Raw genomic sequence first — 27,440 nt, 5'->3', positions numbered from 1 at the left:
GCTTCACAAGACGAAACATCTTGCGAGTTATTGCGAGTTTGTTTCCTTTTTCTTAAAGCCGCTAAGCCGTTAATAGCCGCTAAGTCGCTAAGCCGTTAATAGCCACTAAGCCGCTAATAGCTGCTAAGCCGTTAATAGCCGTGCTTCGCAAGACGAAAAAACCGCAAGAGGAAGAGACTTGTGGAACGGATTAATTTCATCTTGCGAGGCACCACTGTATCAGTAAACGCCAGCGTGTTACTCAGAGATGACTTTCGCCAAGTCCCCCTGTGGACAAATGGAGGTTAGTGAGCTATGTTTGCCTCTCTGAGAGGCCCGCAGCAGCTGGCTAGGGGGTAGTAGGTTTATTGAATCAAGAGCTGACTCTATAGCAGGGGTGGCCAACTCCCAAGAGACTGTGATCTACTCACAGAGTTAAAAACTGGCAGTGATCTACCCCTTGTTTGGGGGTTCAGGTCAAAGTTTTGGAGCTTTTTATAGGAGGAGAACCCCTGTTTTGTGGGGTTCAGGTCAAAGTTGTAGAGCTTTTTGGGGGGGGAGCCAGCGATCTACCAGTGATCTACCACAGATATTCTGTGATCTACCAGTAGATCACGATCTACCTGTTGGACGTGCCTGCTCTAGAGCAAGCCACAAAGAGCTCTGAGGTTCTGTCGCTAGTTCCGATGCGGGACGGTATTTTGTGTTTATGTGCTCATCCCTCTTATCCTTTGGTCCCCTGGACTCCAGAGTTGCCACATCAACGAAGGAGAAGAAGGTGGAGAAAATGGCGAAGAAGGGGAAGAGGCTGAGGTTCCATTTGAGGTAAAGGATTCCCCCCTGCACCCAGCCGCCCTGAGAGGTTTTTGAACTTTCAGCAAACATTTGCCCGCTCGGTCTCAAACCTCCAGAAACTTGGGCGTACGTTTGCAAAGTCTTGGGCAACTTCCAGGCAACCTATTGATTGACCATCATTCACTCCGATTTGTTTGCACGAAAAGCTTGTGCAGAGGTTATACAATGCCTGCTCTTCCCTGAGCCCCTTTTGCGATTTGTTTGCGGGGAGGTTATACAACTCCCCATCAGTCGACCATTATCCTATGACCTACTGGCCTTTAAAAGATGGTTTCATTTGCAAAATCGCAGTGTGCTTTGTTATTTCGGCCTAATTGCAATGTGGGGCGGGGTGGGGTTGGGGGGAGGAGAGACGAGGAGGAGATGCTGCAGGTACCAAGGGAGACCTGAGTGGGCAAACGTACACCTGCAGTTGCCATCTTGGGTTAGTGGGACAATTGTATCTTCACTGTTCCAATGTATACCTTCCTGGTCCAACCTGGAGTGGGTGAGGTACCTTGAGAAAGAAGGCAGAGAAACAGTGCTAAAACCAAAGGCTGCGGTCAGGACCAAGTTGTTAATCTGGGGATCAACTCAGCGGTTGTGCATACCGTTCCAAAAACTGACCAGTGCACCAACGCTCATTGGATTCCAAACAAGGCTGGCTGTGATGGGCATTTAAGGCCTAGGAGGTGAACACCAGTGACCTTGCTCAGGGAAGGAAAGCAGCCACTTTGAAAGCTTTATATCAGCTGGTGGCACCAGATCGGGTCACCTGACCTCCCGGGCCCGGACCAGTGACATGGATTCTTTGACTGGAGCCATGCGGCCAGCCCTCCAGCCTGCCCTCCCTTGCACAGCAACCCTGGTGGTGCAAGAAGCGGCTGTCCTAAGAAGGAGAAGTGTAGGCACCCCTCAAGGAAATGATGGTTGACACTGACCTCCAGCCTTCAGTTCAGGGCCATCTTACCCATAGGCGCTAGAGGTGCGGGGCACCCAGGCGCCGGGCTCTCAGGGGACCAGGCCGAGAGTCTGGGGCCTGAGAGTTGAGTCCGGGAAAGAACCCACCCATCTGTGTCGTGCGTTCGGGGGCGACCAAGCCAGCAAGATGCTGAGGCGGCCAGCCAGCTCCTCCCTCCTGCGCGCCTGGGACTGGGCAACTGGGGTGGGCTCCGGGCGGATCTTTGCACCCCAGCGCCACCTATTCTTAAGACAGCCCTGCCTCAGTTCACACTGTCTTGCCTCCTTGCAGGAAAAGGAGATGGAGAAGCAGAAGCTCCTTTATCAGCAGTCCCGCCTGCACAACCGTGGGGCGGCCGAGATGGTTCTGCAGATGATTAGCGCCTGCAAAGGTCAGAAGCGGCCCTTCTTCGTCTCCACCCTTCCCCTGGGTCCCTTGGCAGGGTTCCGCTTTCCCATGTTGGGAGGCCTTGGGTGAGGTTGGTGGGGGTGAGGAAGCTTTCCTCCCGTTCTTCAGCTACAAGGCCCAGCTAGAAACCCGCTGTGGGTCCTAGGATGCTACTCAGATTCCATGCTGGCAATCCTGTGGACACAGACAGTGCGAAGCCCCTGCACGGGGCTAGGGAAACATTTGGAGTTCCTAGGCTGCCATATCAAATACCGTACTTTTCTGTCTGTAAGATTCCCCTATCTAGTAGACGACCCCTATTTTGGGGGCCTCAAAATTTAGAAAAGGAGCTTTGGGGGGGGTTATGGGGGGTAAAGGACGCAGGTGGCGCTGTGGGTTAAACCACAGAGCTTAGGACTTGCCGATCAGAAGGTCGGCGGTTCAGATCCCTGCGACGGGGTGAGCTCTCATTGCTCGGTCCCTGCTCCTGCCAACCTAGCAGTTCAAAAGCCTGCCAGTGCAAGTAGATAAATAGGTACCACTCCGGTGGGAAGGTAAACAGCGTTTCCGTGTGCTGCTCTGGTTCGCCAGAAGCAGCTTAGTCATGCTGGCCACATGAACCAGAAACTGTATGCCGGCTCCCTCGGCCAATAAAGTGAGGTGAGCGCTGCAACCTCAGAGTCGGTCACGACTGGACCTAATGGTCAGGGCTCCCTTTACCTTTACCTATGGGGGCGTGAAAATAGCTCACCTGCAGGAACGAAGCATGAGCCCGAGATTGTAAGCGGCAATTGGCCGGTTGATTGCTGGAGCGTGTGTGTGAAAATCGCTCACTGCCAGAATGCAGCACCCAACCGCTCACATTTCAGAAACCACCTATCAGCTGGCCGTTCACCAGCATTAGCCGCCAATTGTCTTCCCGATTGCCGCTGCGGCAGCCAGTAGACAGATGCCCTCGTCGCAGCAATCAGGAGTGCGATTGGCAGCCGCTGGTTGAGATCGGGCAGCTGGTAGGTGGTTTCTGCCATCCGTTTTTTCTGCGTGGCATCTTCGCACAGCAGCATTTGTGTGCGGGTAGCACAACATTACACAGCAGGAGCGCAAAGCGTGATGTTTCACTGATGTGAAAGGCAGAGGGGGGAATATTACTTGCATCGCCACGCTCCACCTGTGTAACATTGCACCGCCTGCACACACATGGAGCTGCGTGAAGATGCCGCGCGCAAAAAACGGACCGCCTACAGACTCCCAGCTGTGGGGCAAGCTGAGTGGGAGGAGGCAAGCAGACTATGGAGGCCCCGCAGCTCGCCACTGCCACGAGCTGCGACTGCTGGAGCAAGTACCGCATTTGTTGATATATTTAATTGCTATACAGTGGTGCCTCGCAAGACGAAATTAATTCGTTCCGCAAGTTTTTTCTTCTTGCGAGTTTTTCGTCTTGCGGAGCACGGTTTCCCATAGGAATGCATTGAAAATCAATCAATGCGTTCCTATGGAGACCGTCCGGGGACAGAGGGGAAGTGCCGCGCGCCTTCCCCTCTGTCCCCGGACCTGTTTAAAGCAAGGGGCGGCGGGGAGAAGATTGCTTCTCCCCGTTGCCTGCCCCGCAATCTCCGGGGACAGAGGGGAAGGCGCGGACCTGTTTTAAAGCAAGGGAAGGGGCAGCGGGGAGAATCGCTTCTCCCCGTTGCCGCCCCTTGGTTCAAAAGGGGTCCGGGGAGAGAGGGGAAGGCGCGCGCACCTTCCCCTCTGTCCCCGGAGATTGCGAGGCTGGCAACGGGGAGAAGCGATCTTCTCCCCGCTGCGCTTCCCCGCTATCCCCGGAGCTTGCGGGGCAAGCTTCGTTTTGCGAAGCAAGCCCATAGGGAGATGCGTCTTGCAAAGCGGCTAAGAAAACGAAAAACTCCTTCGTCTGGCAAGTTTTTCGTCTTCCGAGGCGTTCGTCTTGCGGGGCACCACTGTATTCCGTGGATAAGACGACCCACGTTTTTAAACCTAAAAAACTGGGTAAAAAAAACCTCGTCTTATACACGGAAAAATACAGTAGCTCAGAACATAGATCTTAGAGCATGGGCTGGCGCAGACAAGGAGAGGAGGTGCTCCTTCATGCGCCTGAGCCCCAAGCTATATGGCAGGGATGGGGAACCTCCAGATGTTGCCAGACTCCAACTCCAATCAGCCCCAGGCAGCGTGGCCAGTAGCCAGGATCGGAGTTGTAGCCCCTCCGGAAGGCATTGGAGTTCCCTTTCCCTGCTGCACAGATGCCAGTGTAATAAATCATTTCCCTGTCTCTGCAGGGGAGCCTGGCGCTATGGTATCTTCTACCCTGAAGCTGGGCATCTCCATCCTGAATGGTGGCAATGAGGAAGTGCAGCAGGTAGGAGGGCCAAGGGAGGGAGACGCAAGGCTTCTTGGCAAGTGATTCATTCCCTGCCTATGAACTTTGCCACTGATTTGAGTTTAAATTGCTGCATATTGGTTCCTTTTTTCTAAGTTGTATATTTAACCACTGCCACTTGGCTTTTGTAATTAAAGGTAGATCTGTTTTATGAAACTGCTTTTTTAGCCATTTTTATTGTTTAAGTTGATACTTATTGTAAGGCTTACTCATTACTTACTCTTCCTTTACTTATCTCCCATTTCTTACTCCATATAGAAACATGCTTTGAACTGCGGGCCCATCCATACTTCCACTTGCCCCACCACTTCCCCTCCCTGGCAAACCCACCCTTTACCAATGGATCGGGGCAAATGTCTTTTTCTGTGGGTGGTTGTTTGTTCTGAATTTGCACTAAATACAGTAGACCCTCGCGTTACGTTATGCTCGAGTAACATAAACTTCGGGTTGCAAAACTGGCAAACCCGGAAGTATACTTCCAGGTTTCACCGCTCATGCATGCGTAGAAGCACTCTGCACACATGCACAGAAGCACACTATTGCACAGCACTCATATGCAGAAGCGGCGCCTCTGGGTGCAGATTTTTCAGGGTGTGCACGGACCCCCAGAACGAATTGAATTCATATCCAGAGGGTCCACTGTAGGGAGGTGGGAGAACTGAAAATATTGCCAATGCATATGACATCTGGAAACCAAAGCGCCCCTTTGGTTTCAGATAGTTCATAGGTCGACAAGTCTAAAAAGCCTGGGACACAAATTTTCACAGCCCTCCAGCGGCTACCGTGGCTCATTTACCAGAAGTAATGTATTTAGCATTAACTCTGAAAGTACATAGGGGACGCGGGTGGCGCTTTGGGTTAAACCACAGAGCCTAGGAGGACTTGCCAATGGGTCTCAGGTCCACAATGAGTCAGGGACTTCCCCTGCATGCGAAGACAGGCTCCAGTGGATTGAATGGACAAGACCGATAGTACAGCGGTCAAGAAGGCGGTTCCTGCATGTGCTGTAGAAGGAAGTGAGAGGCAAATAAGGCTCATCTACCTGGGAAGGTGAAAGGACGCGGGTGGCGCTGTGGGTTAAACCACAGAGCCTACGACTTGCCGATCAGAAGGTCAGCGGTTCAAATCCCCGCGACGGGGTGAGCTCCCATTGTTCGGTCCCTGCTGCTGCCAACCTAGCAGTTCGAAAGCACATCAAAGTGCAAGTAGATAAATAGGTACTGCTCCGGCGGGAAGGTAAACGGCGTTTCCGTGTGCTGCTCTGGTTCGCCAGAAGCGGCTTAGTCATGCCGGCTCCCTCGGCCAATAAAGCGAGATGAGCGCCGCAACCCCAGAGTCAGTCACAACTGGACCTAATGGTCAGGGGTCCCTTTACATTTACCCTTTACTGAAAGTACCGTACATGCTCGATTTTGGCCAAACTAAAGCCTCCAAGAGCACAATATGCATTCAGAGATTTCTTAGGTGCCAACTCCCTGGGGCCCTGGGCACCCACAAAATTCCCCATGAAGGGGCCGGGCACCCACAGTCACAGGGCCAAACTGGCACAGCTGGGAGGTTTAGTTTGGTAAGAATTGAGCTGCTCCTATTTTGGGAAGGGGTTTTGTTGTTGTTGTTGGGATCGTGGTGTGGATGGAAAGGGTTCCTGGCCTGGATTTCGCTCTCTTTATGGCTGCCATTAGAAACACACACCTGCTGTAAATACACATCTAATGCAACGTCTTTAACATGTAGTTTTGTGCTCCCCTCCCCATACTGACTTTCTCCCTGTCCTCAGAAAATGCTGGATTATCTGAAGGAGAAACACGAGGTGGGATTCTTCCTGAGCCTCCAGGCCCTGATGCAAACATGCAGGTGTGTAGAAGCATTTTGTTCTTCTTTTTTACCTTTTTTATGCTTCTGCTTATATATTTGAGTGCTTCCAAACCGTAAAACCCTGTAAGAAAATACCACGGCCCTGTAAATGCATTAAAACATCAGGAGGTTATAAAACCCAGAAGAAATGGCTAACGCTGGATCAAATTAATTTTCTAAAGAATGCTTGGCAAAGCTGGAACGTTTTCAGCAGATGGCAAAATGTTAGAATTGTAGGCGTCAGTGTCCAGTGAGTGGAACCGTATTTCAAAGTACTGTCTGGATCTAGCCTACAAACAAGCCTGAGGGTTTTCAGAACACACAGGTAACAACCATAGTAACAACATTAACAGAAAACAGATTCACAGTGCAAGTGGTGTGATAGTGTACAATGTAACGTAAAGTATATTAACTTAAAGTGTCTCTCTGAAAATTGCCATGGGTCCATGGAACAGTTATTATGTGGCTAGATTTATTCTCATAAAAAGTAATGCAGTACCATATATTATCAAAGTCATATTTTTTGCCTGTCAGAGCCTTCAACCTGCAAGCCTGAGTTACAAAGAAACTAAAGAAATATGAGAATGTTTTCATTTGTTTCTTAGCTAAATAAACAGTTTAAAAATAAGGAGACACCACGCACATACGGTGCTGAACATGACAGGCTTGCTGGTCGCGGCTGCGCCACATTTAGTCTGACCCAGAGAAAACAACTTTGAAACTGGGATACATTTGTGCTGTAGTAGTGGCATAGCGTGGGGGGTGCAGGGGGGGGCGGCCGCACCGGGCGCAACATCTGGGGGGGGGGGGCGCTCGCCGCCTCCGGAGTCGCCGAAGAGCCTCGGGCGCAGGCTGTAGCAGAGCCCCATGTCTCGCGGAACCGATGAGCTGTACGTGCATCCGGGCTGAAGGCGTCCGGCAGGCAGCGGCTCTCAGCGCTCGCCGCGGTCCCCGCGTGTCAGGGTCGCGGAGGGCGCGCCAGGCAGCCCCTCCTCACAGCCCCGCCGCCGCTGCAGCTGCTGGGCCATGTTGCATTTTCCTCGCCTCTCTGCCCTCCTCCTCCGGGCAAGCGGCGTCGTTTGGGCAGCAGCGCCAGCGGCAACTCGCCTCAGATCACCTGACACGGACCCACCGCCGCCACCATGGCTACCTTACCGTAAATACCCCAGCCCAGGCAGCAGCAAGAAGAAGCTGGCAGCGGCAGCAGGTTAGGGGTTAGGGGCGCAAATTACTTGCTTTGCCCCGGGTTAGGGGGCGCAAATTACTTGCCTTGCCCCGGGTTAGGGGGCGCAAATTACTTGCCTTGCCCCGGGTGCTGACAACCCACGCTACGCCGCTGCGCTGTAGCCAGAATCCTGTGACGATTCCGTTCCAGCTGTTGCTGCAGTTACTGTCTTTTGGCCCTCTGAATTTTTCTGCTCTCCAGTCATGGACTGGCTGGAGGCAGAGGAAGTAGACGGAGGCACCAGCTGGGGAACCCCAAAGGGAGGAAGGCTCAGAGCCCCGCGAGTGGTGGTGGGATGACAATGAGTAGTCAGAGGGAGAAGACCGGGAGGAGGAGGTATAATGGGGTTTAGTCTCCCAGGACCAGAAGAGGGATGAAGAGAGAGGAGCAAAGACAGGCAAGACAACAAAGCCTCAGATTGTTCCGGAAGGAATCGGAGGAGGTGGCTTAGGGAGTTGTGGGAAGGCAGGGACCTTCAGTCCCCGCAACTGCCTCATAGGGACAGGTTCTGCCAGGAAGGCTTTTATATACGCTCTATACAGCTGACTGTACCCCAAATACCCCAGTAATAAGATCATTAAGTTTGCAGATGATACAACAGTGGTTGGTTTAATCACGGCTGGAGAGGAAGAGTTGGCCTGTAGGAAGGAAGTTGAGCAGTTGGGGGAGTGGTGCAGGAAAAACAACTTACTCCTTAACTTAAAGAAAACAAAAGAGATTATTGTAAATGTAAATTGAATATTCAGCCACTTATTATTGAGGGGAAGTGTGTGGAACAGGTCTCAGTGTTTCGATTTCTGGGAATGAAGTTGAGAGATGACCTAACCTGGGGAGAAAACAGCAAAGACCTGATGAAGAGAGCACAGCAGAGGTTATATTTTATGAGAATCCTCCAGAAAAACAATCTCTCAAAGGACCTGTTGATGGCATTTTACCATTGTACTGTTGAGAGTGTATTAACTTATGGTCTCTGTGTGTGGTTTGGGAGCTGCACAGTCAGGGAAAAAACAATGCTGTCCAGGGTTGTAAAGACTGCGGAGAGAATAGTTGGGTGCACTCTTCCCACCTTGGATCAAATCTACGCTTCCAGGTGCCATAAGAAAGCTGCAGAGATAGCGCAGGATAGTGCACACCCTGGAAATTATCTCTTTCAGCTTCTGCCTTCTGGAAGAAGGTACAGGGTTATAAAGACTAGGACTAGCCGCCTGAGAAACAGCTTCTATCCAAATGCGATTTTGGTTTTAAACGCAGTGTAAAGTAGTCTCTATGGGAGTATATTGTATTTAATTATGGGGTATCAGAGTTTTTAGGGGGCTAAACAGGCTGGGATGGCTGGGATAGCAGGCTTGTTGGTTTCTGAATGTCAGATGCAGATTTTCAGTTTTGTTAAAACAAAAAAAATTCCTTCCAGTAGCACCTTAAAGACCAACTAAGTCAGTTCTTGGTATGAGCTTTCGTGTGCATGCACACTTCTTCAGATACACAGTGTGTATCTGAAGAAGTGTGCATGCACACGAAAGCTCATACCAAGAACTGACTTAGTTGGTCTTTAAGGTGCTACTGGAAGGAATTTTTTTTGTTTTGACTATGGCAGACCAACACGGCTACCTATCTGTAACTTCAGTTTTGTTGTTTCTGTATGGGACAATGATAATAAAGATTATTGTATCAAAGGCTTGCTGTGCTCTCTAGGTCTGGCCTCCTGGGCTGCCTTGTTTCTTTGAAAAAAGAGTTACCGTATTTTTTGCTCCATTGGATGCAGTTTTTCCCCTCCAAAAATTGAGGGGAAATGTGTGTGCGTCCTATGAAGTGAATGCAGGCTTGTGCCATAGCCGCGCGCAACCCCTCCAGCAGGGAGAGGCTGCACGGGGCTATGGCTTCTTTAGCTCCACGCAGCCTCTCCCAGCAGGGAGAGGTTGCGTGGGGCTAAAGAGGAAGCCAAAACAGCCAGCGCGATCCATCCCGCTGGCTGCCTTGGTTTGTGCCATAGCCGCACGCAACCCCTCCAGCAGGGAGAGGTTATGCGCAGCCTGTACGCTGCTCTTTGGGGCCTGGGGGGGGAAAAAATATTTTTAAAAATTGATTTCCCCGTCTAAAAACTAGGTGTGCCCTATGGTCCGGTGCGCCCTATGGTGCGAAAAATATGCTAGCTTTGCTGAAGCCATGTGAGTTATTTCTGACCTGCTTCCTGACATCTCCCGTTGGCTGGCTCTGCTCACCTTCGCCCTCTCTCCTCTTTTTCCACAGTGTGCTCGACCTCAACGCCTTTGAGAGGCAAAACAAAGCTGAAGGCTTGGGAATGGTGACGGAGGACGGAACGAGTAAGTCCCCGCCTGCCCCCTCACTTGGAGGCTCTGCAGCAAGGCTTCCAGGGGACTAGGCCATCCTATTTCTAGCGGCTCTCCTGTCCCACAGGGCGGTTGGGCAGGGCAAACTCCTTCTGCCCCCTCCAAAAGGCAGCCCCCCATCAGTGTTTGCTGCTCACAATGGCTGCTGACACCCCGGTGCCACCCACCAACTTATTTTTTACAATGGCCCAAAAATACTCCATTTCGAAAACCTGCCTCCAGCTTCTGGTTCATTTGCTGGGAAACCCATTTCCTCCTCTTGGCCCCTGAAGCAGAGTGGCCTATGGGTTACTGTGGGGAGGCAGGGAGGGAGCCTGGGGGCTGATTCAAAAGCCTTGCCTCCTGGGCATGGCTAATTCATGCCTCTGCGCAACGGGGGCTTTCTAGCTGGGCTGGCCAACTATGCACTCTGGGTTCTCTCCCCATCCCTCGGAAGGGGTGCAAGTTAAAGGTTTCAGTCCCACAGGAATGCTGGGTGCCAGGATTTGACTGGGCACGATCCTGGCCCAGGGTTGGTTCCCTCTCCCCCCACCCCCACCCCGGTAGCCTCCTCCTTCCCAGTGCTCTGCGCATCTTCTCTTTGTGTTCACAGCTTCCTCCGGGTGAGACGTGGATTAATTGAGATTTCACAAATCAATAATGGACTCTCACCTCCCCGACAACCCACCTGACTCCCTTCACCTCGGGTTCTCTGGTCTCATTCCACATTAATGTCGTTTTAATACACGCTGGGTTTTCTTTTTTACTTTTACTATTTTTAATCATCTCCTTTTCCTTCTTTGCTGTGACGTGTTGCACTCACCTCCTCTCTCCCCCTCCCTCCTTCTCTTCCCTCCCCCTCCCCTCTCCTGGTGTCACTGATGCCCCTCCCTCAGTCATCATTCGTGAAAGTGGTAAATAATCCTTTTGCTTTGGGTTAAGTTTTGCTTTGGGTTAACTTTTCCCCCCTTTCCCTTTTAATGGTCAGTTTGGCCTGGTTTATTTATTTAGTTTTGCCAGTTTCTCTTTCTAACCTGATGGGTTCAAGGCTGAAAACTGATCAGAACCCCCAACCCCCTGCTGCCCTGGCTTAGTGCGTGGTGCTCCGTTAGGTCCTGGGCATCTGGAAGGTGTTGGCTATGATCTGCCTTCACGTTCAGAAGCACTAATATTTCTGAAAGGCCTGTTGATGGAAACCGCTGTAGGGGAGAGGGCTCTTGTGATCAACTGCTGCTTGAGAGCATCCTCACAAGCCATCTGGGTGGCTGCTGCAATATCAACATGCTAGAATAACAATAATAATTTATTATTTGTACCCCGCCCATCTGGCTGGGTTTCTCCAGCCACTCTGGGCGGCTTCCAACAAAGATTAAAAATACATTAAAATGTCACACATTAAAAACTTCCCTGAACAGGGCTGCCTTCAGATGTCTTCTGAATGTCAGGTAGTTGTTTTTCTCTTCGACATCTGATGGGAGAGGGTTCCACAGGGCGGGTGCCACTACCAAGAAGGCCCTCTGCCTGGTTCCCTGTAGCTTTGCTTCTCACAATGAGGGAACCGCCAGAAGGCCCTCAGCGCTGGACCTCAGCGTCCTGGGCAGAATGATGGGGGTGGAGACGCTCCTTCAGGTATACTGGGCCTTTGAGGCCGTTTAGGGCTTTAAAGGTCAGCACCAACACTTCAAATTGTGCTTGGAAACGTACTGGGAGCCAATGTAGGTCTTTCAACACCTGTGTTATGTGGTCTTGTCGGCCACCCCCAGTCACCAGCCACATAGCTAGGCCTGATCCAGCAGCCAGGCTCTTTGTTCTTAAGGGATGTCCAACACATTCTGTGCTGCAAGGCCCAGGGGTATGAAGCGTAGCAAGCAGGAGGTACCATATTTTTCGCTCTATAAGGCGCACTTTTCCCCCTGCAAAAATTAAGGGGAAATGTGTGTGCGTCTTATGGAGCAAATGCAGGCTCCTTGGCTTCAGCGATAGCGATGCAAAGCCTCCGAAGCACAGTAGGAGCGCTCCCGCCATGCTCCGGAGGCTTCGGGTTGCCTTCACTGAAGCCAGAAGAGCCAGAGGGATCAGTGCGCACTGACCCCTCTCATTCTTCTGGCTTCGCTGGAGAGGCGCTGCGCAGCTTTCCCTCTCTGCGCAGCGCCCCTTCAGCGAAGCGGGAGGAGAAATGGAAGGGGCTCCGTTTCTCCTGCCGCTTGGCAAAGGGGCACTGCACAGAGAGGGAGAGAATTTTTTTCCTTGTTCTCCCCCTCTAAAACAAGGTGCGTCCTATGGTCGGGTGCATCCTATAGAGCGAAAAATGTGGTACGTTGTCTGTTGACTAAGCAAGAGCAGAATGCCTGGATAGATAGCCAGGATAGCTCAGCTAGGTAGAGTGTCATGCTGATAACACCAAGGTTGCAGGTTCAGTTCTGGTATGAGACAGCTGCATATTCCTGCATTGCAAGAGATTGGACCAGCCGATCGTCAGGATCTCTTCCAGCTCCACAATTCTATTAATTTATATCTCTAGGATTGGGCAGGCTGGCATTGTTTTGTCCTAGGGTGACATGTCAGACACAGAGGCCTGAGAGGGTAGACGACTTCAGAGCTGTCTCCTTCAAGTGGTGGCACCAGAGAAGCTTTTGCTTTCAAGTCGCAAGCTAGCCAAACAGAGGAAGGACAGGACAGTATCCAACTCCCTCGTCCTGTCAGTGCAGGGAGGTCAGGCTGTTCAACGCGTCTCCTCCCCCTCTCCCACCCTCGGGCTCCATGCCCTCTCCAGTTCTGCTTCAGAGGGTTGGGGGAACCCCAGGACAGATCTAGGGGGGCTTACAGGGGACAAGGCCGTCCTGCGGCACATGCTGGAACGCTTGCACTGACAGGACATGTTAAATCAGCACTGCGTCGGGAACAAGCTGTGGTTTTTGTTCTCTTTTTCCCCATTGTGAGAGGGTGGGGAAATCTCCAATACAGTGGTGCCTCGCAAGACGAAAATAATTCGTTCCGTGAGTCTCTTCGTCTAGCGGTTTTTTCGTCTTGCGATGCACCCCTATTAGTGGATTAGCGCTATTAGCGGCTTAGCGGTTATTAAAGGCTTAGCGGCTAAGCGGCTATTAGCGGCTTAGCGGCTTAGAAAAAGGGTGGGGAGCGGAAAAAATCGCAAGACTTGCAAGATTTTTTCGTCTTGCGAAGCAAGCCCATAGGGAAATTCGTCTTGCGAAGCGCCTCGAAAAACGGAAAACCCTTTCGTCTAGCGGGTTTTTCGTCTCATGAGGCATTCGTCTTGCGGGGCACCACTGTATCTTGGATAGTTTCCTAGCCTTCTTCTGAAGATGCCACCAGGACCAGGGTAAGCAATGCCCTCCATTAAACCTCACGTCAGCCTTTTCTTCCATCCCTCATTGCCCGGCTGGCTGGAGGGGGTTCTGATCAGTCTCGGGTGGGGTGGGGCCAGCCAGGGAAAGTCTCTGTCTCTCAGCTCTTATCTGGCGCATGCCCTCCAACTGCAAAAGAAACCCCCCAACCCTTCCAAAGGCCACCTGTTTCTCACACACACATGCACCATTGGTGCTGAGCACAACTAACTGCACACCCTTCACCCACCCAAATGCTTTCATCGTGGTCTCCAGGCTTGTGCTCTTATAAATACCAACACTCCCCTCCCACCCACCCCCCAAAAAAGAAAAGTATTTGACCTTGTAAAGGTCACCAGGAAGCTACCCTGCTGGGCTTCTGTCAATCTGGAGTAGCCAATAAGATGTTGATTAGAATCCACCAACTCCGCCCCTGAAAACATTGCCCTCCCAGTGGCGTAGCGTGGGGGGTGCAGGGGGGGCCGGCCTCACCGGGCGCAACACCTGGGGTTTAGGGTTAGGGGTAGGGTTAGGGGGCGCAAATCCACAGGTTAGGGTGCGCAAATTACTTGCCTTGCCCCGGGTGCTGACAACCCACGCTACGCCACTGTGCCCTCCCAGCCAATTTTCAGTGGGGTCAGGTGTAGACACACCATTTCTGACCCTTCTCCTGGGCTCCACTCTGCTTGTAGCGAGAGCCTAGTTCAGGGTTTCCCAAACGTGGGTCTCCAGCTGTTTTTTGGACTACAGTTCCCATCATCACTAGTCCTGCTACCCAAGGATGATGGCAGTTATAGCCCAACAACAGCTGCAGACCCAAGTTTAGGAAACCCTGTCCTAGTTACTCAGCAAATGTGACCTCAGTCTGTGTTACCTGTACGTGGAATAGTAACAATTCAAGGTGTAAGCATAACTGTCTGGTTGTGTTGTTGCAACAAGTTCTTCAGTAAGGAATGCGGCATCTTTGTAATAATTTGCTGCAGAAACATGGTTTTTCTTGGTATCTATGTAGGCATGTTCTGTAGTTTCATATATTGAAAGGGTCGTGTGTACCGTGTTTTATATCTGTGGGGTATGTGCGAGTGTCATCATGACATAATAACTGAGCAGTCGCCCTGTGGTGTGGAAACGTTGCTGAGTTGAAGTGTGATATACTTGTTGTGATGCCTTCTTTGGTAACCACGTTGTAACATCTTCATTATCCCAGTAAATGCAGTGTTAGAATGAGCATCCTGGGGTCTACAACAATGACAAGGTGCTAATGATACTTTTAAAAATTAAACCTGTAGTGTTTGTGATGGCTACACATCATCTTTATAGTTTGGGGAGTGTAAACTTTTTTAAAAAATATCTTTTATGTAGTTCACCTTGAGACAGGGGTTTAGAAGGTGATTAATGAATACAGTCGTACCTTGGTTGATGAACACCTTGCGACTCGAACGTTTTGGCTCCCAAACGCCACAAACCCGGAAGTGAGTGTTCCAGTTTGTGAACGTTCTTGGGAACCAGAACATCCGACGCTGCTTCTGCAGCTTCCGATTGGCTGAAGGAGCTTCCTGCTGCCAATTGGAAGCCGCGCCTTGGTTTCTCCGAACGTTTTGGAAGTTGAACGGACTTCTGGAATGGATTCCGTTCGACTTCTGAGGTACGATTGTAGTAGTAGTAATAATAATGTAACCAAGCTATATTGTAATGGTTGAGCATCTTCAGAGTCATATACTTCAAAGTGCACTATAGAATAACCAGCTAGTAGCACCGTAGTAACATCAACCTCTTTGTTAGTAGTGTGGCAATTTTGTAATGACTGCTTTGGTGATTTTTGCTCATAGGATGCTGCAGAATACGTGTGCAATAAAATCATAAAATATTTGTAGGGATGATGTACCGTATTTTTCACCCTATAGGGCGCACCGGCCCATAGGGTGCACCTAGTTTTTTTTGGGGGGGGGAATAAAGAAAAAATAATTCCCCCTCCAGGTGTGGGGCTGGGGCGGGGGAAGCCCAAGCTTCCCTGACCCCAGCCCCCAGAACAGGCTGCTATCCGCAAGCCTAGGGAGCCCGGCGGGAAGTCGCGCCGGTCTCCCCAGGCTTGCGGATATCTGCCCGAAGCCCGTGGCGCGCTCCGCTGCACTCCCCGGGTTTCGGGCTGCAGGCTGCTGTCCTCAAGCCTTGGGAGCCCGGCGGGAACTCCCGTGGGCTCCCAAGGCTTGTGGATAGCTTCCTGAAGCCTGGAGAGTGAGAGGGATCGGTGCGCACCGAGCCCTCTCGCTCTCCAGGCTTCAGCGAAAGCCTGCATTCTCCCCATAGGACGCACACACATTTCCCCTTCATTTTTGGAGGGGGAAAAGTGCGTCCTATAGGGCGAAAAATACGGTACTTCACTCCCAATAACCACATGCTGCCTTTGGGTATGTTAAGATGGAGCTGGATTGTCCTTTTAGTAACTCCAGCCTCATCGAAACGTCCACTTGTCCCTCGCCTAGAAAGCATGGGTCCAAGCCCTTTTCTCCTTGGCCCACTCCTTTCCAAGAGAAAACCCATTATTTAGTACAAGATGGGGAGCAAACATCAAATTGGGGTGGGGTGGGGGTGGGACCAGAATTGCCATTTGCTCCGATTGAGTGCTAAAGAGCAGTTTTCCTCCCGGGGGGGAAGCAGCGGGACGAGAGGAAGTGTGGCTAAGCCCTCTGTTTATACAGTATTTTAAACTCTTGTTTAATGTTGTAAGGTCTGTCTTGACTGTTTCTCTTGGGTGAAAGTGCTTTCCTAGTAGTAGTCTCCTGTTGACTACTGTATATTGTTCTTTTCATTCTTCTGTAAGTCATCCTTGTAGTAACTTGTTTCACTCTTTCAAAAAAAAAACGCTCTAGGGCAGGCATCCCCAATCTTTGGCCCTCCAGATGTTTTGGACTGCATTTCCCATCATCCCTGACCACTGGTCCTGTTAGCTAGGGATCATGGGAGTTGTAGACCCTGAAAAAACCCACTTTTGAGCACTCTATCAGAGCAAACGTCAACGTGAGTCTTCAACAGATCGCCATTTGCTCTGAATGAGATTTAAAGAGCGAGTTTTCACAGAGAAAGCCCGTGGTATCCTTATAGCAGTTGTGGTCACATCAACACCATACATTTGAAGCACAGCACTTCAACAGCCATGGAGAATCCTGGCAACTGTAGTTTGCAGAGGGTGCCGACCTCACAAACCTATAATTACCAGCACTCTTCACATACTATGGTTCCCATGATTTTCTGTGGTGGTTAAAGTGGAATAAGAGTCATTTGATTATATGATGTGCACGTAACCTGTTTCTTTCTTTGGCTGCCTGTGTAACACTTGTGTTCCTTTGTCACTTAATGCTTTGTGATCTCTCATAATAGTTCCTCTGTGTTATACGTGCTGCTGTTTGTGAGCCTCCCCATAGTAACTGAGGGCTCAGCCACACTTCCTTTTGTGTTGCATTTCTAGGCATACGTATGAGATTTGCAGGTTTTGTTTTTTTGCCCCACCTCTTGTCCCAGGAAAGCACGCATCTTACTCCCAAATTGAAGCAGACAGCAACACAAAAGGAAGTGTAGACGAGCCCTTACTGTAGTACATTTGCTTTACTCTTGTTCTGTGCTGTAGAGTCACAGTGTCTCTGCTGTCCTTGTAGCAACTATGTTGTCCTGTTTATCTCCTTTCAGTGCAGTGTTTCCCAACCTTGGGCCTCCAGCTGTTTTTGGACTACAATTCCCATCATCCCTGGCCACTGGTCTTGCTAGTTAGGGATGATGGGAGTTGTAGTTCAAAAACAGCTGGAGGCCCAAGGTTGGGAAACACTGTTTTAGTGCTCCAGGGCACTCTGACCTTCCAGATGTTTTGGATTAAATCTCTCATCAGCCCATGCCAGCTGGTGTGAATTATTCTCCAAAACGTCCAGAGGGTGCCAGCTTTTGGGGGAAGGGTGCCTTGGAGCTTTTTGGATTCTCATTGTGAGCCTCAGATAAAACAAGCCTTATCGGGATGACTTGGGCAACATCTCTTCCTGTCCTTCCAATACCCCCACGCCCAACCCCAGCCCCGTCCCGAGCGCCACGATTGCCCCATCACAAAGGGAAGACAATGCCAGAGGGGGAAGAAATCAGGTGATTGACTTGGCTTCATCCATGAAGTGGAGGAGGCAACTTCATGAAGAAGAAGACAAATGGAAAAGGGGCTGGTCATTAATGCCAGGTGGGCTAATATGAATCCACCCGGAGGAATGGAAGGGGAAGGGGGCGCTTCTTGTGAATGGGAGACCCATCCACCATTCTTGCCCTCCCCGTGCCGTTGGATTCATATCTTCATTAATGACCAATGCCACAGAACGGGTGGTGTGAACTGGTCGCTGACCTTCTGCAACTAATTCTATTAACCCACAAGGATGGGGGCCACATCCTGGGTCTCTTACACTCACTCTCCTCCAACTTTTATTCTTCATTCTTTGTCATCGCAGTTCTGTGTCTGTCCACTGCTCTCACGTTATTCTGGTCCATTGGAATTTATTTCACCTTTGCACCATGCCAAGTCCTTACTTTCTGTTTTACTCAGGTTGTGTTTTCCGCAAAAAAATGGCTTGTCCCAAAACTACACTTCAGAATTTGGCCCTGGGTGCACAGGTTTTTTTAAACAACAACAACAAACAAACAAACCCGGATAGAATAAACCGGTCATTTATGCTAATTGTGTTGAACTGAACTATTCTCATCTGCCTGCATACGGCACTCCCAGTCTCAACACCTGCTCCCCACTAAAATATGTAACCTCCAGCAATAGGCATGCAGGGATTTTGCGAAGGACTTTATCTGTTGACATTGAGCCTTTGCTGGAATGTCACAGATAGCCTAAATAACCCTTTCCCCCCCGAAAGCAATATCCCAGACACAAACTCTACCCTCCCTACACAATGGAGCCACGAGATCCCCTAACCAAATGCATGGCACTTGTGATCCTACTAACTCTTGGTCGGCCGCTGCAGTCCTCACTCTGGTCCAGCTCCCCACCAATAATGGGGGGGGGGGAGCTTTCAAACAAGCACCGCTCTCTTCCAACCCATGTGGATCATTAAGCCGAGAATTATATACCTCTGAGCGCTAGGCAGAAATGTTCCGCTTTAACCAGGCCTTTGGCTGATTGACATTCAATTCAATTTTTAAAACGTGTTGTGGAGGTGGGAAGTTATTGGGTTGTGTTTTTGTTTTTATTTTGATTATGTATTTTGTGGTTTTATATTGTGATTTTTTTTTTATCCTACGAACCGCCCCGAGACCTACAGGTATATAGGTGTTGTTGTTTAGTTGTTTAGTCGTGTCCGACTCTTCGTGACCCCACAGACCAGAGCACTCCAGGCACTCCTGTCTTCCACTGCCTCCCGCAGTTTGGTCAGACTCATGCTGGTACCTTCGAGAACACTGTCCAACCATCTCCTCCTCTGTGTCCCCTTCTCCTTGTGCCCTCCATCTTTCCCAGCATCAGGGTCTTTTCCAGGGAGTCTTCTCTTCTCATGAGGTGGCCAAAGTCTTGGAGCCTCAGCTTCAGGATCTGTCCTTCCAGTGAGCACTCAGGGCTGATTTCCCTAAGAATGGAGAGGTTTGATCTTCTTGCAGTCCATGGGACTCTCCAGAGTCTCCTCCAGCATCATAATGCAAAAGCATCCATTCTTCGGTGATCAGCCTTCTTTATGGTCCAACTCTCACTTCCATACATCACTACAGGGAAATCATGGCTTTAACTATACGGACCTTTGTTGGTAAGGTGATGTCTCTGCTTTTTTAAAAAAAAAAAAAAAGCAGAGACATCACCTTAAAAAGCAGAGATATAGGTATACAAATGCAATTAATTAATAAGTTAATAATACAATCCTACTACCTCTGTTCCTTCCGCATCCTGGGTAGATCAGCTCTCTTGTGCTTATTTGTTTATTTCATAGAATGTATACCCCGCTGGATGGTAATAAAAAACAACAACCTCAAGGCGTTTTGCAAAAAAGATGAAGCAATAAAATAAAGCAAATTTAAAACAGACGGAAGTTTAAATGCTAAGGTTAAAATTACCTCAATTTATAAGCATCCAGGTTTGGCTTGTCTAAACAGGAATGTACAGGACTCCATAGGCAGGGAGTTCCAAAGGCCACACAAATGGTTCTTGCAAATGTGGAACTGGTATTATGCGGCACCTGTAGTAGAGCCAATTCCACCGGTTGAAGCGATTAAGTGGGCCCATGAGGGATAAGACGACCTCATGGGTAAACTGGACCTGAGTTCTTAAAGGTTTTCATACGCTGATGGTAACACATTGAACTTGGCCCAGTAGCAAATCGAAAACCGGTGCAGATCTTTGGCATCTAGCAAACTATCTCAAAGTTCTACACAACGCTAAACACCGATGGGCATTTTCCAGGGCCTGCTTTAACGCTCCACCTTCAGCTCTCCTAGAGGGAAGATACAACAAAATACCGATTGAATAAAGATTATGTCCCTGTAACAGCAACGAAATCGAAACCATCGGGCATGTCATCTTATACTGCCCATTTTATCGAGACTCAAGAAAAGAGCTGATCGAGCCGATTCTGAGGAAAATACCCCATAGTACAGACGACACCTATATCAGACACCTCTTAGCTGACAAAGAGCCCGAAACCATCAGGCCTGTGGCAAAGTACTGTTACATTGCAACAAGAATAAGACGAGCAATGATGTCAGCAACGGAGTTCAAATTGTAAACATCGAAGGAACGATAATAAACAGTAGTGACATTTGAACTGAATTTTTAAAACCTTAAAAGCCGAAACCTGGTTATAAATATAAGCACCAATTCTGTGAATTGGCCATATCTCCACTGCTATTTGTAGCACAATACTACTTATAATGTCATTTTTATAAATTGCTTTCTGGTCGTTGACCGTATGAAAGATGTTTGAATTTGGCACGGGTGTCCTGTGCCGACAAGGCCTCGTTCCTGTCAGCAATCATGCTGCAGCATTTCGCGCTAACTGCAGCTTCCAGGAAAAGCACGAGGGAAGCCCCACATAGAGCGTGTTGCAGCAATCAGGCCTTGAAGTACCCAATGCATGAACTGCTGTGGCAAGGCTTTCCTGGTCCAGGAGCAGCCGTAGCCGTTAAACAAATTGCAGTCGATAAAAGGCACTTCTAGCTACGGAGGCTGCTTGCTCCTTCAGGAGGAGTGCAAACATCCAGGGTAGGCAACAAGTAGTTTTTTTTATTCTGACAAGCATCCCTTGAAACAAGGAATTGGTGTCCCAGGGTTCTTAATTCAGGCTCAGCCGCTCCTTACTGACCATCTTCAGTGCGGGCCTAGCCCCTAACTAGCTATTAATAAATAGTTATTCTGATGACTATTTTATTATGATGACTACAGTCGTACCTTGGTTTTCGAACAGCTTAGTTCTCAAACGTTTTGGCTCCCAAACGCCGCAAACCCAGAAGTGACTGTCCTGGGTTTGTGAACTATTTTTGGAAGCCGAACATCTGACGGGGCTTCCGCGGCTTCCGATTGGCTGCAGCCAATCAGAAGCCACGCATTGTTTTCCAAATGTTTTGGAAGTCAAATAGACTTCCGGAACGGATTCCGTTTGACTTCCAAGGTATGACTGTATTTTATTATTAGGTGGCCTGTCAGTATACTTTTTTATTATGCTTTTATCGTTGGCGTTCTGTAATGCGTTTTTAATGTTGTACTCTGCCCTGGGAGCTCTTGATGAAGGACGGTATATAATTAATAATAATAATAATAATAATAATAATAATAATAATAATAAACATCCAGAGTGAGGCCTGCAGGGCGGCCCCTTGATCTGTGTGTAGCATCCTTGTTTTGCCGTGTTGATTGCCTTGCCCGAAAACCATCTCCCTTTCTCAAGCCCAGCGTTGGAGAACCCCCGGTTTGTACTAACCGCACATTTCTCCCCTGCCCCGTTCACCCCCAACCCCCCCTCACCCTGCCACCATTCCCAACTCCATTGTTTTCCTCCTCTCTCCGTGTTGCTGCTGCTAACGTTGGCCAGTTCTCTCTCTTCCCCTGCTCTAGGAGAGAAGGTGATGGCGGACGATCTGTTTACACAGGACCTCTTCCGGTTCCTGCAGCTCCTGTGCGAAGGACACAACAATGGTAGGTTCCACCTGCCACCCAGAGGGCTTCCAAAACTGGAGCTGATGGAGTCGATAGAGGGAGGGGAATGGGAGAATACACAGGGCAGGGGAGGGCAGGATGGTTGGGGCCTAATGGAAAGGGTGCGTGGAGTGTCAGGGGCAGCGAACTTTTATTTTATTTTAATAATTTTTTGTTGGAAATTTTATTTACAACATAACACTAACCCCCACCCCACCCCGCCAACACAGAAATCCACCCCCATCAGACACAAACATAACAAACAACAAGCATAATATACAACAATACAAACAGCCAAATAAAAGACTTCCTTTATCCTGTTTCTGGCATCCTTATTTACTTCTTATAAGCTGTTTCCTTTATGAATAATTATTAAGATTTTTCTAATTATAACTTAAATATCCACAAAGCCTCCTGCAGACATTAATCGAAACAAGTCCAAGTATGAATTTTAGGGCACTGTTTTGTGAAGTATTCTCTGCATTTTCCCCATGCTTTTTCAAATTCTTGTCTAGTGTGATCTCTAATTGCCTCTGTTAATCTAGCCAGTTCAATATACTCTAACAGTTTGTCTTGCCATTTTCCCGCTTGGCAGACTGACTTTGACAGGTGAGTAAGAGCAGCAGCACCCTGTCAATCATATTGACGCCATATTGACTGATCAGCAGGTGGACTGTCCCACTCACCTGTCAAAGTTGATCCTTGGAGTTTGGGACTTCTCAAGCAGCATTAAACTCTTGCACATCTGCAGGGTTCGGGCTCGCCAGCCAGTTTCCCCCATCCCACTAGCACGCCTGAACCACGCAGAATTGAACTCCCAGCACACCAGTTGAAATGCAGGGGGCTCAATCCTGCTTTCTGCAAGGTTCCAGTGCACCAGCCAGTTCCCGCCCCCCCCCCCAAAAAAAGAACCTTCTAACAAGTCTTAACTGGGCAGGACTGAACTCTCCATGCATCATCTAAAGCATGGGAAATTAAATCCTGCTTTCTGCTGCTGTGTCGCTACCTGTCCAGCACTTGGCATCACACATGATGCATTGGCTTACTGCTAAGGGTTGTTGCAAATATAAAAGTGGGGTTTTGGGGTGGGGGTAGGAGAACCAAAATATTGTCAGCGGAAGGAAGTGTCCCATTCTCACCCTCCTCCCTTTTTATTTTATTTTTTTAAAATGATATTTTATTCAGTTTTCACAATAAAGAGATTATAAGACAATCAATGGAAAAAAAACACTTGAAAAAACACAAAAGAACAAAAATACAAAGATACAAAAATAACAAACAATTAACATAAAAAAAGAAAAAGAAAAATCCCTCTTTTATCTTTTATCCTCTTTAGTTAACTTATTTTCCTGACTTCCTCACGCCTCCCTTTTTTGTATTCCATTTAAAAACTGGTTCAGCAAATTCATATCCTAACACCCTCCTCCCTTTTTACTCCAGACTTCCAGAACTACCTGCGGACACAGACGGGGAACACGACCACCATCAACATTATCATCTGCACTGTTGACTACCTTCTGCGTCTGCAGGTGGGTGTTTTCATGCCAGGCCAAATCCGGCTCAGGAAGTGACAGTTCTGTCAAAGCCCAAGACCCAGATATAGCTGCACTGCAGCTCTTGAGCTGACCAGAATTTCAGCCTGCTTTTGCAAACCTTACAAGTCTGAGAATCTGGTTCGTCACCTGCAAGGCATTTACCTTTTTTTTTTTATTTCAAAGCGTACTTGTGATGGGATAATGAGCTGCTTGTGCGTAAAAGCTGAATCCCTCAGAGCTTGGCATAGGTCTCAAAGCTCTGCCTTTACGGGAGCCCTCAAAGCATGACTCCCTCAATCGCTGGCCGAATCTGTCAGTGGGCGTTTCTGGAATTTGCGCCAACATAAGAGTTCCTTAACGGAAACTCTCCTTCGTGATTCTTGGCGTGACAGTTTCCTGCGATAGTAGGTGTACCCAGAGGAGGTCCTGAGACCTCCCCGCTGTTTTCACTGGAAGTCTCTTGGAGCCATCCCTCCGACTGAGTTTCTCCATGAACTCTCTCTCTCCCCCTGCTGGTTCCTTCCTCCGCATCCGAGGGTCTCCTAGCCTCCTTGAGCCCCTCCACCACCTGACTCTCCGATGGCAGTTCCCTGACAGTACTCTTCATCGGGGGAAAGGTCTTCTTGCGCCCAGAGGCACTCTGCCCTTGGCACCAGAATATGGTATGACCACATCCTATGTGCATTTAACTCGTGGTGTTTCAGCTACACGTGGTTGAAGGCTGCTGGTTGAAATCCCACAAGTTTAAATGGCAAGTGAGGTGGAGAGCTTAAAAGCTCTTTATGTGCTGGCAAAACTCAGTGCAAGAAGAGCTCTCTGTGTGCAAGATCTGGGGTGCTTCACACAAGATCTTGCAGGTATTTAGACGGCCCGGTGAGATCTCATGAGAGCCTCCTGGGACCTTGGAGCATCGGCTGCAGAAGCCCCAAGATGCTTTTGTAGGGGCTGTTCCAAGGTTTTGAGTATACAGTGGTGCCTCGCAAGACGAAATTAATCCGTTCCGTTAGGCTCTTCGTCTAGCGGTTTTTTCGTCTTGCGAAGCAAGCCCATTGACAGCTTAGCAGATTAGCGCTATTAGCGGTTTAGCGGCTTTTAGCGATCAGCTGTTAAGCGGCTTATCAGCGGAACAGCTGATAAGCAGCTTAGCGGCTTAGGAAAAGGGGGGGGGAAGGGGGAAAAACCTGCAGGAACTCGCAAGACATTTCGTCTTGCGAAGCAAGCCCATCGGGAAATTCGTTTTGCGAAGCGCCTCCAAAACGGGAAACCCTTTCGTCTAGCGGGTTTTCTGTCTTGCGAGGCGTTCGTCTTGCGGGGCACCACTGTACATGTTTTTGTGTATACACAGAACCCTTAGCACCAAACCCCATGTGAGATGCGATTGTACTGTACTTGAAACCAGCACAGCTTGTAACAAGTGAGGCCTGCTTAGTGAGGCCTGAACTAAAAGCCCTCCACTAACGGGCAGCCCTTGAGAGTTGGAAGTCCTAGGTGGGGCTTGTGGGAGTTGTAGTCCAGAACATCTGGGGGGGCACCAGGTTGGGGAAAGCTGGATCAGGCCATAAAATTAGGAAGTATTGACAATCAAGTCTGCCGGTAGGATCACGCAAATCATCTCGGATTTAGCATCTTCGTATTCTGGCCACAGACAGCGTTCCTTGGACCCAGCGGATTAGTGGGAAATGGGGCAGGCAAAGTAACCTTTCGATTTCTTTCCCACCCTCGGAAACCGCCAGGAGTCTATTAGTGATTTCTACTGGTATTACTCGGGCAAGGACGTCATTGATGAACAGGGCAAGCGAAACTTCTCCAAAGCCATGGCTGTAGCCAAGCAGGTCTTCAACAGCCTCACTGAGTACATCCAGGTATTATTATTGCCACTGTTGATGTTGTTGTTGTTGTTGTTTGAAAATCAGTTTTAAAAATTGCAACCAGAAGAAGAGAGTGGGTTGTGTTTCGGAGGTATGGGATGTTAGGGAAAGAGGTAGTACCTCTGTGGTAGGGGACCCTTTGCCCACCTTTGGTCCTCGCCACCCTGCACTCATAGAATCATAGAATCATAGAGCTGGAAGAGACCACAAGGGCCATCGAGTCCAACCCCCTGCCAAGCAGGAAACACCATCAGAGCACTCCTGACATTTGGTTGTCAAGCCTCTGCTTAAAGACCTCCAAAGAAGGAGACTCCACCACACTCCTTGGCAGCAAATTCCACTGTCGAACAGCTCTCACTGTCAGGAAGTTCTTCCTAATGTTTAGGTGGAATCTTCTTTCTTTGTGACGATTTACCCCACACTGAGCTGTGTATAAGCTGAGCAGGACGAATGCCCCATGCACAGATCATCTTCAGCAGCCCCATGTTCAGACTACTAGGTATAAATCGGATATCTTCACTCCATTATTTTCCCCTTCCTCGCCAGGGACCGTGCACTGGGAACCAGCAGAGCTTGGCACACAGCAGGCTGTGGGACGCTGTCATTGGCTTCCTCCATGTCTTTGCTCACATGATGATGAAGTTGGCTCAGGTAAAAGCGAAAACGAGCAAGTGCAAGTTTTTGTCTGAACCCTGGCAAGGGGCAGAGGGTAGGGAATATCTTGGAGGTTGTTCATGAGCAGCGCTTGAGGAAGAGTATCCAGAGCAGACCAGGGTCTTAGCACATGGAAGATTTGCAAGGCCACGTGGTCCGCTCCGCGGCCAAGTCCCGCAACTGTGAACCAGCCTTTCTTGGCCAGCTTCGAAGAAAGAGCAAGCCCCAAGGCCCCAGACATCAATGGCTAAGCAGGGAAAACTTAATATTCTGCTCTTTGCCTGCCAAACGTTTGACTTTGGAAGCCACGCAACGGCAGCAGAGGAGCCTGGCTTTCGGATTTGGGTGCCAAACTCTCAAATCGGTAGCCAACTCTTGAATCAAGGAACCAGGCTTTTGCATCCCATCTTTCCTAACCAGTAGCAAAAGTTTGCCAGCTTGATCCTACCCCATGCTCAAGCTTAGGTGCACAAAGCCATCTCTTTCTATATTTTATAGCCAGGCTTGGGGAAATGGAAGTCAAACTGTGAATGCAAAGTGGCTGCGTTTGGGTCGCTGTCTGGTGCATGTCCTCAGAAAGTCAGTTTTTCTCCCCACCTGCCATCACCTTTGCGGTAAAACTCCTTAAAAAAAAAAATCTACCTAGACTCTGCTTACTTCAAATGGGCCTCTGCTAATTTGCACTCCCTGCCACATTGGGGTCTGGACAAGCCCCCATTCTTTTGGCAACATACCTTTGAGGTGGATGGAAAGATGGAGCAGGAGGGGAAAGCCTTGTCAGGAAGTACGAGTATAGGGTAAGATGTGGGGTGGATGGGGGAGGGGAGGTTGCGTGTGGTGCGGTCTCCCTTTTAATCTCTGCACTAACCCCAGGCTCCCCTGCTCTGTGCCTCTCCCCATCCCCACCCCTTCCACTCCTGATCTCTCAGCAACAGCTTTGAGCATCCCTCCTCCTGAAAAGGACCATTTTTGTATTTCACCATCTGGCCTTCCTTCATACCACGATGACACCTTTGCAGACAGATGCACACATTTTCCTGCCCTGTGTCTTGAATGCCTCTCCCTGCCACTGAACTGGAATCCACCTAGGGCTTTTGAAAAAAGAGAGGGGGGGTTCCAGTTCTATTTCCAGCAGCCAGTCCCAATTAGGAATGGGCGAGCAATTCAATTTAAGTTTGCATTTAGAAGGCGATTCTATCAAATCCGCACTTCCTGGAACGATGTGCAAACAGGTGCAAGCATGCTGAAGGCGGGGCTGCATACAGCCACCCTTGATACCACCAAGAGCAGAAATAATCGTGAATGCACAATAGAAAGGGCTCTGGTACAACCCAGAGCCTGGAGCTGCAGAGGCTGTGAAATCTAGTGATTGAAGCCCAGGCTCAGTGTACTTCCCCACGGCATATTCTGACCCCACCACACTGGGAGAATGAAGATATGCGCAGGTGTCCCTTTTCCTCCCTCTCCTCCACCCCACACGCCCACCTTTCCCCAGACAAGGGAGGGCCAGGCTGTTCTGACCCCCAAGCAACAAAGCAACGTGCTGGATGGTAAACCTGGCAAAATACAAAAATGTTCTTAAAAATGTTTCTGAATAACATTTTTATTCTGATGTGTGACAGATGACCCAACCCCCAGGACTTCGAAATGGCGTAAGAACCTTTTATGTAGTAGTATGTGGCCATCTCATGCCCTGCTCACTCTGTCTGCTCCTTCCTTCCTTCCCTCCCTCCCACCCATCCTTCTTGGTTCCTTCCTTTCTTTCTTCCTGTCTTCTTTCACTTCTTTTTCTCTTTTTCTCTCCTTTCCCATCCACTTCTCCTCTCTTTCCCTAGGCTACTTTTCTCTACTCCTCCTTTCGACAGGCCAGACCAATTTAAGTAACACACACATACAGGAAAAACACCCAAAAGGGTCCTGAGGCCTTT

The 27,440-nt window shown here is 49.4% G+C and overlaps 1 protein-coding gene and 1 long non-coding RNA gene across 10 annotated transcripts in view; one reads left to right on the top strand and one right to left on the bottom strand.

Annotated features, from left to right (window-relative positions):
• The window catches only part of RYR1 (ryanodine receptor 1), a 223,488-nt gene that overhangs the window by 168,675 nt on the left and 27,373 nt on the right, over positions 1-27,440 (top strand). For 4 of the 9 annotated variants that reach the window (XM_081868598.1, XM_081868599.1, XM_081868601.1 and 1 more), the window contains 11 exons: positions 730-804; positions 2,066-2,165; positions 4,459-4,538; positions 6,337-6,413; positions 9,886-9,959; positions 10,862-10,879; positions 21,375-21,455; positions 22,896-22,984; positions 24,724-24,852; positions 25,405-25,509; positions 27,135-27,164. In XM_081868598.1, coding sequence (XP_081724724.1) covers positions 730-804; positions 2,066-2,165; positions 4,459-4,538; positions 6,337-6,413; positions 9,886-9,959; positions 10,862-10,879; positions 21,375-21,455; positions 22,896-22,984; positions 24,724-24,852; positions 25,405-25,509; positions 27,135-27,164 — 858 coding nt within the window. The remainder of the gene's footprint in view (positions 1-729; positions 805-2,065; positions 2,166-4,458; positions 4,539-6,336; positions 6,414-9,885; positions 9,960-10,861; positions 10,880-21,374; positions 21,456-22,895; positions 22,985-24,723; positions 24,853-25,404; positions 25,510-27,134; positions 27,165-27,440) is intronic. The other 5 variants (XM_081868605.1, XM_081868602.1, XM_081868604.1 and 2 more) reach the window with 3 other exon arrangements.
• On the bottom strand, positions 13,926-21,362 carry LOC309346233. Its single transcript, XR_014158505.1, has 3 exons — positions 20,257-21,362; positions 17,128-19,671; positions 13,926-16,983 (listed from the first exon to the last, which is right to left on the bottom strand). It is a non-coding gene; the product is annotated as an uncharacterized lncRNA (long non-coding RNA).

The sequence above is a fragment of the Podarcis erhardii genome (assembly GCF_964252035.2).
Source record: "Podarcis erhardii genome assembly, chromosome: 7".
NCBI classification, from domain to species: domain Eukaryota; kingdom Metazoa; phylum Chordata; class Lepidosauria; order Squamata; family Lacertidae; genus Podarcis; species Podarcis erhardii.
This window is presented reverse-complemented; position numbering and strand designations above follow the sequence as displayed.